Consider the following 16,798-nt stretch of genomic DNA (forward strand, 5'->3'; position numbering starts at 1 on the left):
GGGATTTGCACAGGGACGGACCCAGATGCAAGAATTACCCTATGGCAGAGTTTCCCAAACAAGGTGCCTCCAGCTGTTGCAAACCCCCAGCATGTCTGGACAGTCAATGGCTGTCCGGCAGTACTGGGAGTTGTTGTTTTGCAACAGCTGAAGGCTTAGTTTTAGAAACTGTGCCGTACCAGACGTTTCTCATTTTTTATATGTGTAGTGTTTTGCCCTTTATTTTGTGTAGTGTAGTGTTTTTAGGGTGCATTCACACAGGCAGTGGTTTACAGCAAGGCAAGTTTCAGACTGGGAGTTTGAGCTGCAGCGGAAAATTTGATGCACCTCAAACTTCACATGGGGGGGGGGGGGGGGGCGGGAGAGGAACCTCCAGCTAGTTATTCAACAGCTGGAGGCACACTGGTTGCAAAACATTCAAAGTTTGGTACTTAACTCAAAAGTTTTGCAACCAGTGTGCCTCCAGCTTTTGCAGAAGCACAACTCCCAGCGGCACACTGGTTGCAAAACTTTGAGTTAAGTAACAAACTTTGAAAGTTTTTCAACCAGTGTTCCTCCAGCTTTTGAAAACCACAACTCCCAGCATGCCCTTTGGCTGTCTGTACATGCTGGGAGTGGTGCTTCTGCAACAGCCGGAGGCACACTGGTTTCGAACTTTGAGTTAAGTAACAAACTTTGAATGTTTCGCAACCAGTGTGCCTCCGGCTGTTGCAGAAGCACAACTCCCAGCATGTACAGACAGCCAAAGGACATGCTGGGAGTTGTAGTTTGCAACAGCTGGAGGCACACTGGTTGCGAAACACTGAGTTAGGTAACAAACTGTTTCGCAACCAGTGTGCCTTCAGCTGTTGCAAAAACTACAACTCTCAGCATGCAGTGACAGCTGAAGGGCATCCTGGGACTTGTAGTTATGCAACAGCTGGAGGTATACTACTACAACTTCCAGCATGCCCTTTGGCTGTTTGTGCATGCTGGGGGTTGCAGTTATGCAACAGCTGGAGGCACACTGGTTGCAAAACACTGAAAGTTTGTTACTTCACTCCTTGTTTCCCAACCTGTGTGCCTCCAGCGGTTTCAAAATTACAACTCCCAGCATGCATGGTCTGTCAGTGCATGCTGGGAGTTGCAGTTTTGCAACAACTGGAGGCACACTGGTTGGAAAACATTGTCTGTTTCCTAACTCAGTGTTTCCCAACCCGTGTGCCTCCAGTTGCTGCAAAACTACAGCTCCCAGCATGCCTAGACAGCTGAAGGGCATGTTGGGAGTTGTAGTTATGAAACAACTGGAGGAGAACAGTTTGGAGACCACTGCGTAGTGGTGTCCAAACTGTAGCAAAGCTACAACTCCAGCATGCTGAGACCTCTGAAGGGCCATATATTACAGAACTACAACTCCCAGCATGCCTGGGCAGTCTGGGCATGCTTGGAGTTGTAGTTTTGCAAAATCTGGAGAGCTACAGCTTGGGCACCACTGTATAGTGGTCTCCAAACTGTGAACCTCCAGATGTTGCAAAACTGCAACTCCCAGCATTGCAAGACCGACCATTGGCAGGGAATAGGAGGAAGTGGCATTGTCACGGGATGCCTGCTGAATCATTTCAGCAGGTATCCCACTCTGGTCCCCGCCCGGTGAGCGGTGGGGAGCAGAGAAACGCAGGGCGTACCCACCCTGGGTTCTTAACCCCTTAACGACGAGCGCCGTAAATGTACGTCCTGGTGAGGTGGTACTTAACGGAGCGATGCCCGGATCATGCACGGCAGGTCCCGGCTGCGGATCGCAGCCAGGGACCCGCCCGTAATGGCGAACACCCGCGGATGTCCGCCTTAACCCCTCAGATGCCGTGATCAATACAGATCACGACATCTGCAGCACCTCGGTCACTAAAATGGATGATCGGATCGCCCGCAGCGCTGAAGCGGCAATCCGATCATCCAGCACGGCAGACGGAGGTCCCCTTACCTGGCTCCGCTGCCTTCCCGGCGTCTTCTGCTCTGATCTGCCTTCCCGCAGACCAAAGCAGAAGATGACCGATAATGCTGATCAGTGCTGTGTCCTATACATAGCACTGAACAGTATTAGCAATCGAATGATTGCTATAAATAGTCCCCTATTAACGTGTAAATATAAAAGTTAAAAAAAAAAAAAAAAACAAGTGAAAAACCCCCTCCCCCATTAAAATGTAAATTGTCCCATTTTCCCTATTTCACCCCCAAAAAGTGTTAAAAAAATATTTTATATAAATATTTGGTATCACGTGCATATATATCTGAACTATTAAAATAAAATGTTAATGATACCGTACGGTGAACGGTGTGAACGTAAAAATAAAAAAAAAAGTCCAAAATAGATGCTTTTTTATAACATTTTATTCCCCCAAAAATTTTTAAAAAATGGATTAAAAGTTCTATATAAGCAAATATGGCATCAATAAAAAGTACAGATCACGGCGCAAAAAATGAGCCCTCATACCGCCGCTTATACGGAAAAATGAAAAAGTTATAGGTCTTCAAAATAGGGGGATTTTAAACGTACTAATTTGGTTAAAAAGTTAGCCATTTTTTTTTTTAAGCGCAACAGTAATAGAAAAGTATGTTATAATGGGTATCATTTTAATCGTATTGACCCAAAGAATAAAGAACACGTCATTTTTACCATAAATTGTACGGCGTGAAAACAAAACCTTCCAAAATTAGCAAAATTGCGGTTTTCTTTTTAATTTCACCACACAAATAGTATTTGTTTGGTTGCGCCATACATTTAATGGTAAAGTGAGTGATGGCATTACAACGGACAACTGGTCGTGCAAAAAACAAGCCCTCATACTAGTCTGTGGATGAAAATATAAAAGTTATGATTTTATTAAGGCGAGGAGGAAAAAATGAAAAAGTAAAAATTAAATTGTCTGCGTCCTTAAGGCCCAAATGGGCTGCGTCCTTAAGGGGTTAAGGACTCGGAAACGGGGGCATATGGGTACGCCCTGTGTCCTTAAAGTGTTAACCCCTTAAGGACCATGGACGTACGCGTAAGTTTTGTCAATCACATGGTGGAGCAGACGAATCTGTACGCCCAGCAGTTAATCGCCCACCACCCTGATTCTGTTTTGGCCAGGCCCAATGAATGGTGCACCATTGATGCAGCAGAAATGAGGACATTTTGGGGCCTCTTGCTGCATATGGGCCTGATCAAAAAGCCCAGTGTCAGACAGTACTGGAGCGGGGACATCTTCTACCAGACCCCACTTTACAGTATGATCATGGCACGGAGGGGGTTTGAGGCCATTCGGAAATGCCTCCATTATGCAGATAATGAGGCATGTCCACCCCGAGGTGATCCCACCTATGACCGGCTTTACAGAGTGAGGCACGAATGCTGCCTCCCTGTCTCTCCCATAGAGATTTATGGAGGAGGCGTGCCGGCTGAAACGTCATGCTGCGGCTGGCATGCCCCCTGCACAGGAGAGCCGCGGCCCCGTACAGGAGATCGCCGGGGGCCTCAGCGTTCGGACCCCCCGTGATCAAACACTTATCCCCTATCTGGAGGATAGGGGATAAGTGTTTGTAACGCTGCAGATGTCCTTTAAAGACCTTTTGTAATATGGTTGTTACATTTTTTTTTATATTTAATAAAGAAAACAGCTCCTGAAAATCCCACCATTAGGGGGGTCTCCATACCTGCTGGGACACTAGCCAGTCCTGCAGCAACATTAGGCCTGTCCATGAGTCATGGACAAGGCTGCATGAGCAGATGCACCAATCATCTCCCACAACCACAAGGAGGGACATGTCCCCTTCCCTTGAGAGGATTTCTAATACTGTGAGCTAATGAAAAGAGGTATTTTATATTAAATCTATGTGATAGAGGCATAACAATTAGATGTACATGGTCAGGATTAGGTACTGAGTAACATTTTGGGATCTGACAGGTACGCTTTAAAGGTGTATTCCAGGCCAAAACTTTTTTTTATACATCAACTGGCTCCGGAAAGTTAAACAGATTTGTAAATTACTTCTATTAAAAAATCTTAATCCTTCCAATAGTTATTAGCTTCTGAAGTTGAGTTGTTGTTTTCTGTATAACTGTTCTCTGATGACTCACGTCCCGGGAGCTGTGCAGTTCCTATGGGGATATTCTCCCATCATGCACAGCTCCCGGGACGTGACATCATCATTGAGCAGTTAGAAAGAAAACTTCAGAAGCTAATAACTATTGGAAGGATTAAGATTTTTTAATAGAAGTAATATACAAATCTGTTTAACTTTCCGGAGCCAGTTGATATATATAAAAAAGGTTTTGCCTGGAATACCCCTTTAAGTAAATTTCACTGTTGCCACAAAAGTGCCAAAAGTGTTTCCCCTCCCAGCTGCCCTGCTCCCATTCTTATCAGGCACTCAGTTCCCCTGATTGATGTGTCTTATGGTGTCAGCTGCTCTCCAGAAAAAACTATCAATTCACACTGGGGATTGTGAGTGACCCAGAGATCACTTTATATGAGATGCTGAGTGATTTAGAGGTACATTGGGAAGTTACTCTTTGTCCACACAGCAAGTGCTGTGTAAATCGACTGGTCAACTTGAGTGCAGCAGGGACTGGTGCTGGTGTTTGATAAAGGATATAGAGATGCCAGATAAGGAATGGAGAAGGGCGGCCATTTAGGCTTACCATGCTGATGGTGGGAGCAGAGATAACTTTTGGCTGGAGTGCTTCTTTAACATTGGATCCTCAAGACCCCAGATTGCTTATATTTATTTATAGTGGTACCAAGGCATGACTCCCAAAGCTTATATGTGATTAGTCCATTGCATTAAATCTACATCATGTGCAATGTACAGTTATACAAAACTTATGTGAATTAAATACATTGTCCCTCATTTACTATTGCAAACTCAACATGTTTTGTCGGGTTGTGCGCCAGAATCTGTCACATTGCGCCAGAAATTCTGTCTGCTCCAGATTTTGCACCAGAATTGAAAAAACCCGACTAACTCTCCATTTTGCTATGAAAACCCTAAAAGGGGCTGTGGCCGCCGGGAAAGGGGGCATGGTCTCAGAAAAGGGGTGTGTTCCCGACATTTTCACAAAAAAAAAAAAAAACATATTTACTAAGGTTTCCACATTAAATGTGGTGGATTTCAGCTGAGGAAAACCCGACAGATCAGAGCATGAGTAAAAAAAAGTGTAGGGAAAGTGGAAAATGTAGGGAAACCTTAGTAAATACCGTGGAAAATTAATTGTAGGGAATTAAAACCCACAAAGAAACCTACACTCCACTCTTAGTAAAGAGGGCCATTGTCTGGTCCTTTTTGGACCAAGGATGTTTGTGAACTCTGTGGTGACCAAATGTAAGTTGCTTACCAAAATTCTTCAGAATCCACTTAGTTCCCATTGTGTTGAGCCATAGAAAGAAAAATTATTCTAGGAGCCCTTTTCAATGAAAATAGGATACAACATGCCACTGGTTACCACCATGCTACCACTGATAAACCATTTTTTCTGAACTTCTGAAAAGCAGTACAGTATAATAAAAGAAATATACGAGAAATCCAAGTTGAAGTATAAAAATAACACTTTTAATCCAATTCTCTTTACATTTGTAGTGGTAAATAAATGAGCATTTGCTACTTGAAAAATAGATTTCAAATGCAGTAATGACATTAGGTATGTGTTTTTAAATTTAAAAAAAAATTAAACCAGTGAGAAATACACAGAAAAAAAGTGTGTGTATTAAAGTCCACAATTAAAGTAAAAAAGGATTAGAAAAGGGTCTGTTTTTTTCAGAGGCACAGACCCACTCTCATCCTTGGGCTGCATTTGGTATTGCAACTCCATATTATGTAAGGAAATGGTGCTGAAGTACAAATCCAGATACAGCCCATGTTCCAGAGTAGCGCTGTTTTGGGAAATAAAGCCAATCTTGATTTTCTAATTCTTAATTCTGGACAGCCCTTAAAGGGGTACTCCGCCCCTAGACATCTTATCCCCTATCGAAAGGATAGGGAATAAGATGGCAGATCGCGGGGGTCCCGCCGCTGGGGACCCCGGGATCTCGGCTGCAGCACCCACCTGTTGCGGCTTCCGGCAGCACTGGAGGCTCTCATCCTAACGCCTTACAACCATGGTGACGTCACGACTCTGCCCCGTGTGACGTCGTCGCGCCCCGTCCCCTCAATGCAAGTCTATGGCAGGGGGCGTGACGGCTGTCACGCCCCCTCCCATAGACTTGCATTGAGGGGCGGGGCGTGACATCACACAGGGGCGGAGTCGTGACGTCACGATCTCCCGTCACCATGGTCGGGAGCCGAAGCCTCCAGCGTTTCTGCAAGCCACAACAGGTGGGTGCTGAAGCCAAGATCCAGGGGTCCCCAGCGGCGGGCCCCCCGCGATCTGACATCTTATCCCCTATCCTTCGGATAGGGGATAAGATGTCTAGGGGCCGAGTACCCCTTTAAAATATTCATTTTTGTAGGTGGAGAAGAGAATGTTCTCTCATACAACAACACTAGTTATCAACTGTTTTGCAGGACATATTTAAACTACTTGTTATCTTGACAGGACAGAACGTTTTGCCATTTAAAAAAAAAAAAAAAAAAAAAAAAGAAGCTTACATTCACTTCCTGAGCTTGAGGAATGGGAATTGTTACTATTGCTGTCCATAATTGTTTTTTGATTATTACTTCTGTATCCAGATTTTGGAAATGTCTGTATAGAAACAGATTAAATAGCACATTTCCAGGCCATAATATGCCAAGTTGCAGATTCAATTCTATCAGTGCTGTAGCTCTTTAATAAAATGAATGATTTATCGATAAGAAAGTAAGGAACCCAAACACAGAAACATGGGCATATTAAAAAAAAAAAACTGATGATCAGGTGGCTGGCCTAAAAAAGTTATAAACTGATTTAAGCTATTTTAAAGAAATTTTTGTACAACTGAAAAAAAAAATCATTTTTAATTGGCCACCATGGTCATAGCCCACCACTACTCTGTAACCTTTCTAACACTATGTCAGTAAACTGCAACATAAGGATCCCTTTTCTCCACTCCAGTGACCCCCCATATTTTCCCTGAGCTGTGTAGGGTTTCTATTCAGGTATCTAAAAAATTCATGATGGGACAACAATGAATAGCGAGAAGTGGATGCAGAATATTTCCCAATGACGTGTCACATATTGAACAATATCATACTGACAGTAGGCCTCATAGGTATAAATAAGCCATTAAAGTACATTTTGTCTAGTCAGAAACGTCTACCAGAGCAAGATATCGAGCCAGCCTCAATCATACCCGTGGGTGCATACACTCAGAAATGTCACTCATTAACATATAAAACAGACTCATCCAAAGATCTGGATAATAAATAAACTTGCGTTTCCTAAGAAACCTTTTGCCTCAGTAGTAAGGCTGTTCCAAGCTTGGACAGGATAGAAGCAGTTTGATCAGATTGTACATGATCTTTCAAGGAATACATATCATGTTTAAAGATGGAAAAAATGAAAGAGCTTAAAACTAAGAAGTCTTAAATGCTTAGAAAGGGAACATGAAAGATGTCTGCCAGCAGTTATGGGAACGAAGATGCTTTCCTTGTGTCTGGCATTTGGTGGGTGGCGTGTGAAGGTATTTCGTTAGACACTTGGATGGCTTGTAAACAGTATGTAAGGATTTCTAAGGCTGGTTGTGAGTAGACCATAAGAGTATTCAATCTCTCCATTACACTGCTGCCGAGTCTTCCAGGATAAACAAGAAAAAAATAAGTCCCCTGTTTCTGGACCAAAGGCCTTTCTGTTGTTAACAACTCTTAAAAATTCACTGACGCAAGTCAACCGCATCCAGAAGTCATCAGCAGTCTCCTTCTGTTGCCATTACAAGCATCATTTCACTCTTGCCCATTTCTTCCAAGGCACTGGCAAGAGTGTTGAGATCACCATCGTCTTGGTGTAAGGCTTCCCATAAGTCCAAGATAACTCCTGTTGGACTGGCTTTGGTGGCAAAATAGTTCAGGTACCTGGGGAGAAGAAAAAAAACGTATGCTTAAAAAAAATAAAAGGAAAAAAACAGTTTGTGATACATTTTGATCGAAGGCCTGACATTATTTAGGAGCAAAAATTTACAGGCTGTAGCCTTCCACACATTTACCATGTTTAACATTTCTCATAACCCCTTAGGTCCCAAGCTTCTGTCACATTTTAGACTTTCAATAATATTTTAAAGTCTTTTTCAGACATACTGTACATCTTAAAGGGGTTATCTTACAAATTACTTTCAGATAAAAGCCCTAAAAGGTAATTAATGTCTATATTAAAGTAACTTTTCCTGTTTCTAGTAATAAAAATATATTTTGTTCCTCCTTGGTGCTGCTATGGGAAGTCTCTGAACAGTCTCATTCTTCCTTTGGCAGCTGATGTTCTAGTTTCTTCTAACTTACCCACAAGGAGGAGTCTAACTCAACTAGACTACAGTGGTCCCTCAAGTTACAATATTAATCGGTTCCAGGACGGTCATTGTATGTTGAGACCATTGTATGTTGGAACCATTGTATGTTGCGACCATAACTTTATGGAAACCTGGTAATTGGTTCTTAAGCCACCAAAATGTCATCCAAAAATAGGAAAAGGTGAGGATTAAAGCAAAAATAGGTATATAGCTAATATAGATAAAGCAATGTCTTACATATAAAAGTAAGAAAGATCTGCAGGGAGCTGTAAATCACTGTCTGTCAGTGTTTCCCATCCAGGGTGCCTCCAGCTGTTGCAAAAATACAACCCCCAGCATGGTCATGCTGGGAGTTGCAGTTTTGCAACAGCTGGAGGACCCCTAGTTGGGAAATGATGGTCTATGTAGATGACAGGAGCTTCTTCAGGGTCCTGTACAGTACACATTGTCCTAAAAAAAGTAACATGGAGTCGTCCTCACCTGGTGTCCAAAGGAGCAGCTAACCCTGGCACAGGTAAAGAGTACAGAACATGTATTATCTCCCTGTACTGTAGGGGGCGCTACCAGACACAGTCCGTGCATACACTTCAGTAATACAGGAGTTTTAAGAGTAAAATGCCCATTCTGATTGGTCAGTTCTTCCAGCCATTGACAAGTTTTACAGATCTGGACTGTCCGTAGCATTGTATGTTGAGTCTGGTTTCAAGTTACAATGGTCCAGAAAAGACCATTGTATGTTGAAACTATTGTATGTTGAGGCCATCGTAAGTTGAGGGATCACTGTACTATGCTACTGCAGAAGCTCTTTACCAGTGTTTCCCAACCAGTGTGCCTCCAGCTGTTACAAAACTAATACTCCCAGCATGCAATAGCGCAGACAAGCAGTTATATTGTTTTGCCTTCTCTGCAGTGAGTATAAGAACACTATACAAAGACCTGGCTGTAGGGAATGTGAATGAGAATGTGTGTGTCCATCAACACTCAGCCCATTAGATGGACGTATACACTGTTACACAGTTATGAATCAATCTATCTTTATCTATTTTCCCCCCCGTGGGCACTGGTGTTGCGGCCGTGGTGGTCGCTGCCCAGTGCTACGCCATTTTATGCTAGGGACGTTAGGGACCCACTCTGAATAGGTGGCCTTGACGTGGCGAGTGGGCTTGTACTTTTTGATCAAAAATGTATACTAACAACCTGTTAGTTTTTGATATTATGCTGAGAAGCAATCAGATCATTATACAAGATTGTAGATGTGCACCATGTCTGTTTTCTACCCGAATTCACACTGTGTTTTCTATCCCCTCCTTTTTTTTGTTTGAACATGTGTCTGCACTCTTCCCCACCCCCTCAGCCCAACCCTATATAAGTAGTAGTTAGCTACACAAGGGCCATTTCTTTCCTAGCAGCCTCCCAGTCTGACTGGGAGAGCATGGTAAGTGAGCTATTACACCTTGTTCACACTGATGTGGTGCTGTGCGGCGTCCGTTGCTGCCGTGGCGCCCTGTCTGCGGGGAGGTGCGGCCTATAGACTGGTTTGAGTGGCATTGGGGCCGCTCTGCCAGTGGGTCGTTTCCCCCCCGTGGGCACTGGTGTCACGGTGGTGGTCGCCGCCCAGTGCTACGCCATTTTATGCTAGGGACGTTAGGGACCCACTCTAAATAGGTGGCCTTGACGTGGTGGGCTTGTATTTTTTGATAAAAAATGTATACTAACAACCTGTTAGTTTTTGATATTATGCTGAGAAGCAATCAGATCATTATACAAGATTGTAGATGTGCACCATGTCTGTTTTCTACCTGAATTCATTCTATCTTTATCTATATCTATCTATTGGTTTATTTATTAATGAAAGAGGGAGTCAGCTTCTCCTAAATCAAGCGCCCGGCAATCTCCACAGATACGTAGAAAAGAAGGAAGGAGCCAGCGCTGGAGGTAAAAGCAAGGAACAGGATAAATGATTTATTGATTGATTTTAAAATTACAGGGGTAGTCCAGGAAACCCAAGCAGAAATTACCAACTCACCGATCCACGCTGAGTTTTTGTGCCAAAAGCCTCCAGTCATTTCCTCTTGAGTTTGGAGCATCCAAACTGTTGCAAATTTTTTGTCTGATTGACATAGGGATTTTAAAGGCATATGGTCCTAGCTGGGTTGTTACATTACTTCCAGGATGTGAAAAAAAGGGATCAAATGATTTGGCATTCTGTTAAAATAAAAGCATGTAAACAACAATTAATATAACATACATTTATGTAAAAGATTGAGATTTAAGCTCCCTAAAGGGGTATTCTCACAATTGCTATCCTAGCAATATGCCAAAATTATACTAGAGACCATCACTTTATGAGATGGGAATACTCCTTTAATGAAATAGTGATTGGTTTATTATTGTATGAAAATAGCAGTTGTCACGTTTCTGTGGCTGGTGATAAACTTCTCTTTCTGTGCATGAAAGGCTTCTGGAATACATCTGTGTATTGGTAGAAGACAGGTCATGTTTGGGAGTCTCAAAAGTATTTATTCACAAAGAGATCCAATGTAGTCATTAGAATACTAGAATTAGCCCTTTAAACTGTGTGGGCCCACTATGTATACGCTGCCATTACTTTTGGCAATACACATACCATATGCGTTAAGCCTTATATTGTTCCTTGGCAAACATTCACCATGGCTTCTTAGGTTAGTTTTCCAGATGTAAAGTTTACCATAAACATGAGCTAAATATTGGACAATAGTAATCTCCACAATAAATATGCCTATTTAATTTGTTGCCAGACAAAATGCAGCAGACCACGGTTTTCAGTCAGGTAACAACAAGTGAGCCGACCATAGTCACTTAGCTGACGCTATCGGCTCATTTACATGAATAGGGTGTGTCACGGGTCTGGCGGGGAAATGGCAGTGGACAGATGTTATATATAAATTTAGTATAAAAATGAGGCGTTTTGTTTCTCTCTAACCATCAGCTTTCCAAAGTAATGAGGGATATAAAATTCCAATGCTCAATAATAAGTTGCGTATTTTATGTAAACTTTATTACAGTATTTATTCCAAAAACGTGGGTCCCTTTGTCTGCAGTGTGCATGGTTTCTTGATAGATGGTCCACATTCACAGACTACATAATTGCTAGTCATTCAGAAACTTTACAATACTAATCTAAATGTGAATAATTCATGCTTTCTACAAATCACTATATTCAAAAAGACACTAAAAACTTAGGGAGAAAATTACCCTAAATGAACGACAGCTTAAAGCTGAGCATGAAGTCCAAGTAAATAAGCAGATGCATAAATGAAAAAAAAAAAAAAAAATTATTAAAATATGAAAACATACACTTCTGTGCACAGCTTACTTATGGTTATTGCCATTGGCCTATATGGGCACCATTTTTGTCACTAAATAATAAACTCTTACTCTGTTCCACTAACGCTATGTGTAAACTGCAGGCAAGGCTGAGAATACTACTGTAACAAAACACAAAGCACTGTGGGGGAGATTTATCATTGCTTTTAGAGCATTTTTTTTCTATGCTTTGGCGCAGTTCAGGAGCAAGCAGCATATTTAGCAACTTTTATGCATCTTTTGATAGACAGTTTCACTCTTTTTGCCTACACGTAGAACTATTTATTTGTGACCATGCAGTGGTCAAGTATTTATCATTTGCAACTTTTGTCAAAAGTCGCTATTTTGTGCGCAAAGGTACTTTTTTAGGTGCAAAGCTACACCATCTACCAGTAGGCGTGAGAATAATTTCTACCTTCCAGAATTCAACCTTTAACCTCTTGTGGACGACAGCGTCCCACTCCCCTTCTATGACAGGTGCTCAGGAGCCGAGCAGGGGTCACAGCTGGGTGGTCCTGGCAGCTATCTGCCACCAGGACCCATCTCTAATGCCAGACATCACCGATCACGGTGATGCCCGGCTTTAACCCCTTAGATACCGCAATCAAATTTGATTGCAGCGTCTAAAATGCAAGGAAAAATGTCCAGGCAGCTCTGTGAAAATAAGTGAGAACATCTAACCTGTAAATTCAGGACCCGGCAAAGTGTCTACTTCCCTCCCTCACAAGTGTACAGAAAAAGTGTATGTGGTAGAGCTTTTCCCACCACAGCAGAGCTGCACAAAATTAATCATCCTGCTGCACCTTCTTGATAAATAAGGTGCACGCAAACCACCACCTAAATAAACATGGGAAAATAGCTCTACTGTAGACATTCTTTGACAAATCTGGGCCTGTATGTTTTACAAAAAGATTTTCAAGAGAAACAGTGTTAATATACTGGTGTGTATAAGTCTAATATAGAAGATGGAGGTTGTTGTAGTTTTGGGCACCAGGTACCATAAAAATGTCCAGGTTTCATGGACTATCATATCAGCAAATTATTTTACAAACAGAATATCACTATCATTGCAAACTTTACTGTGTATCACTTATGGGTCCTGACACGACCTGTGGAGTCATGCCTCTTTAAATAGGTGGGCACCCTCTGCAGTTAGGAGTTTTATAATAATAGGGAGAGACTTTAAACTTTTGCTAAAATAGCCAACAATTTGCACTAAAAAAAGGTAGTAGTACATGGATTGGGCCACATTTATAAAATGTTTTAGGCACCTTTTGACATGAAAGAGAACGGCATCTAACATGTCTATCAAGAGGCACCATGTGCATCACTGTGATACATTTGGCCCACTTTCTGTCTGGTCTATTATTCTTAAATTTAAAACAGACTAAGATCGTTTCGACCATCATGCCTGCAGCTTATCTACAATGGTGTCAAGTCCTTGCCTTCACCCATGGCTAATATTCTGTTTGCTTATGTAGCCCTGTTTCTAAACCTCTTGACTTGGCATCAAGCACCATGGGCATATGGCTCACCAACCTGTGCTCCCTAGCTAAGCTAAAATGAGAAATACCCTTTAAGTTTGAATGGTATCTAAAGCATGGCAACATCTCAAGTTCATTCTTGGGACTCCTGTACTTAAATGAATATATGAAACATGTAGGCGATAGCAGAAACATTTTCTCACCTCTTCCAGGTTAGTATGCAACTGGAATATCTGGCCTTCTCCTTCCACTTGTCTCACACAAATTTTGCACGTTAGTTCTGTGGAAGCCAAACTGTACCTTTCCAAAGTAAACGTACAATGCAATGACCTCTGACTTCCACTCCAGATGTGATAAAATGGTATCTCCTGAAATAAGAAAATCACATTTTAACTTCAGTACATAAAATAGCCGCTTAAAATATAGCTTTAAATCAATGATCTGCAGTGGCTTTTGCGGGGCCATAGGCCGCCGCCGCCGCCGCCACCACCTGCTTATCTCCCCTACCTGTCAGGGTGGTCCGGGCCATCCATCCTTCCTTCCTGTAGTGTCCGGGGGCGTTCCGGGTAAAGAGTGAACCGGTCCGGGCTGTCCTTCTTCTCCGGCGGTCATCTTCTCCACTCCGGGCAGGCTCCGGCCTAGTACGCTGCATAGACGCTGCTGCGCAGTGACGCCTGTGCGCAGCGACGCACCTGACGTCACGGCGTAGCGGCGTCTATGCAGTGTACTAGGCCGGAGCCTGCCCGGAGTGGAGAAGATTACCGCCGGAGAAGAAGGACAGCCCGGACCGGTTCACTCTTCACCCGGAACGCCCCCGGACACTACAGGAAGGAAGGATGGATGGATGGCCCGGACCACCCCCATTACGGGTAAGTTTAATTTTTTTATTGACTCGGAGGGTGGGGGAGGGGTCCGACCGGTATAGCGGTATGGGCAAAAATCCATACCGGTATACCGCCCAGCATCACGGTGGGAGGTGCGACGCGGTGGGTCGGGGGTGCGGTGCGGCGGGTCGGGGGAGTGGCGGTCGCGGTGCGGTGGGGGCGGTGCGGGGCATTATCGGCTTATCGGCAAGGTAATTGCCGATACCGATAATGCCCAAAATCGTGATTATCGGCCGATAATATCGGCGATACCGATAATCGGTCGATCCCTAGTAAATACAGCATTTGCTCAGAAAAGCCATTTTCATATACCATTTAGGGAATTCTAAATTAATAAAGGGGTCTTCTCTTATTCATCACTTGGCTGGAGTAAGAGAGGTTATGGAGAAGGCTTCTTGCCCTGGAGGACCTGTATTGAATCACACACACAACCTATTATTGTCAGTGGGAACTCTGGAACGCTTAATTTTCCTTGTGGTGGCACTGCATGAAAATGAAACACTAACTGCCAGGTTTCCCCACAGATTATTTTTGGTAGGCAGGGGCCCCCTGTCAATAGACCCTTCTAACAAGTGAGGATTGTCCAGAGTGGAAACCCCCTTTAAAGGAGTACTCCAACCCTAGATATCATATGTGTCTGATCGTGAGGGTCCCGCCACTGGGAACCGCTGCGATATCTGCTGTGGCACCAGTCATCCGGTGCACGGAGTGAACTTCTAATGACTAGTGATGCAACGCTGATGTCACGGCCAAGCCCCCCCTCGTGACCTCACATCACGTCCCCTCCCATAGGCTTGTATTGAGGGGGCATGGTCGTAACGTCACGAACCTCCAGTGCAGCAGCCGGCGTTCTAAACGAACGTCCGGTGCTGCAGAGAGATCACGGGGATAAGATATCTAGGGGTGGAGTACCCCTTTAAGTGAGGCAGCCTTACATCAGAATGCAGATATAAATGCTTCTATTCAGTGGCAGTGTTGGGAAGCTATGCACATATACATCCACTAACCTGAAATTTTGCTAGTAATTTGCTTCTCCACAGAGAATGAGGAATATCATGAATAGATAATCGCAGGTTGTGGTAACTGTCTTTGAACATCAGTGGCTTTGGTTCTTCTACTAGATATCCCCCTAAGGTCTTCTCCAGCTCTAGAACTTCCTATATTAAAAATGAAGAGATTAAATGTAAATTCAACACATTGTAATGTACATTACACCACAAACAATAAGAAAACATTGATGCATGACAGTGGAAAATACTCTGTCTATCCATTTCTGTACTTTTATATCTTATGTTTTTATTTTTAATGTCATTTTTCTTGAATAGAAACATAATTGAGTCTCGACTTCAGTGATGCACAACCTATGAATCTCCATCTGTTGCTATTACTATAACTCCCATCATGTGCTGACAGCTGAATTACAAAGTTTAGGGAACAAGACTTTACTGTATTCAACAGAAAATCAATTTTCCTAATGCCACGTACTTATGTGTGCTCTCACCATAGACCTGTGATAGCTATTGGCCGACAACTCTCTCTCTCCTGTTCACCCTATACACATTAATGTTTGACTCTGCCAAGCATTCATGTAACCTGAATGAAGAGAAGAGGGGTAAGCCACTACCAGACTTCTCCACCTTGACATGTGTTTCAAACCACTCCGTGTCAGGAGGTCTCCTAAGAAGAGTGGTTTGAAATGTGTCGAGGTGGCGGTGGAGCACATCGCATCTGCCTTCAGCATGTCTTGTACAGGTAAATATTACTCCTTAATTGGGATAATGCAATATTAGTACCTGAGGACACGGTTATTTATAGTTTCCCCTGTACTTTTGGACCATTATACATGCCGATTGGATTTAGGTGCATGCTCCCCGCCCTCTTTAGGAATTTAAAGGGGTACTCCATCCCTAGACATCTTATCCCCTATCCAAAGGATAGGGGATAAGATGCCAGATAGCGGGGGTCCCGCTGCTGGGGATCCCCGGGATCTCTGCTGCAGCACCAACCTCAACGGCTTCCGGCAACGCTGGAGGCTTTGGATCCCGACCACACGAGCGAAAGAGCGTGACGTCACGACTCCGCCGGGGGCGGAGTCGTGACGTAATGCTCGTTCGCTCATGTGGTCGGGATCCAAAGTCTCCAGCGTTGCCGGAAATCGTTGAGGTTGGTGCTGCAGCCGAGATCCCGGGGGTCCCCAGCAGCGGGACCCCCGCGATCTGACATCTGCACCAAAAGTTCTTAAAAAATATGTATAGGATAAAAACCAGATCGAAACAATGACTTGATCCCTTTAAGACAACCTTTTCATTCGCTGCCCTATGATTTTGTGACTATTGAGCAGGAAGTGAAATGTTATTTCTAATTATGCAATCAAGGTAAATCAGAACCCCACTTCACATCCAAATAACTGACAGAATCTGAATAATTAAATATCATTTTCCTAACAAATATTAATTTGAAAAACATTTTCATTCCCCTAAAACAGGAATTACAGAATATCATTAATCATCATTTTAATTAGAAACCCTCAGAAGTAGCGGGCTCTACAGAGATGTCCTAGAATATTTAAAGAACAGGAGGCTGAAAACCGCAAGCCGGCGCTTACTTATTTATTCAAGTAATCTCTTTGTTAGTTTGTTTGCTTAAATTATCTGTT

The 16,798-nt window shown here is 43.2% G+C and overlaps 1 protein-coding gene across 4 annotated transcripts in view; it reads right to left on the reverse strand.

Annotated features, from left to right (window-relative positions):
• Positions 1-5,561: 5,561 nt before the first annotated feature.
• The window catches only part of UNC5B (unc-5 netrin receptor B), a 180,335-nt gene continuing 169,098 nt past the window's right edge, over positions 5,562-16,798 (reverse strand). For all 4 annotated transcript variants that reach the window (XM_056530737.1, XM_056530739.1, XM_056530738.1 and 1 more), the window contains 4 exons: positions 15,150-15,299; positions 13,462-13,626; positions 10,456-10,634; positions 5,562-8,001 (listed from right to left, as the gene is read on the reverse strand). In XM_056530737.1, the coding sequence (XP_056386712.1) occupies positions 7,836-8,001; positions 10,456-10,634; positions 13,462-13,626; positions 15,150-15,299 (660 nt within the window). In that variant the 3' untranslated portion in view covers positions 5,562-7,835. The remainder of the gene's footprint in view (positions 8,002-10,455; positions 10,635-13,461; positions 13,627-15,149; positions 15,300-16,798) is intronic.

The sequence above is a fragment of the Hyla sarda genome, chromosome 7 (assembly GCF_029499605.1).
Source record: "Hyla sarda isolate aHylSar1 chromosome 7, aHylSar1.hap1, whole genome shotgun sequence".
Classification (NCBI taxonomy): Eukaryota; Metazoa; Chordata; class Amphibia; order Anura; family Hylidae; genus Hyla; species Hyla sarda.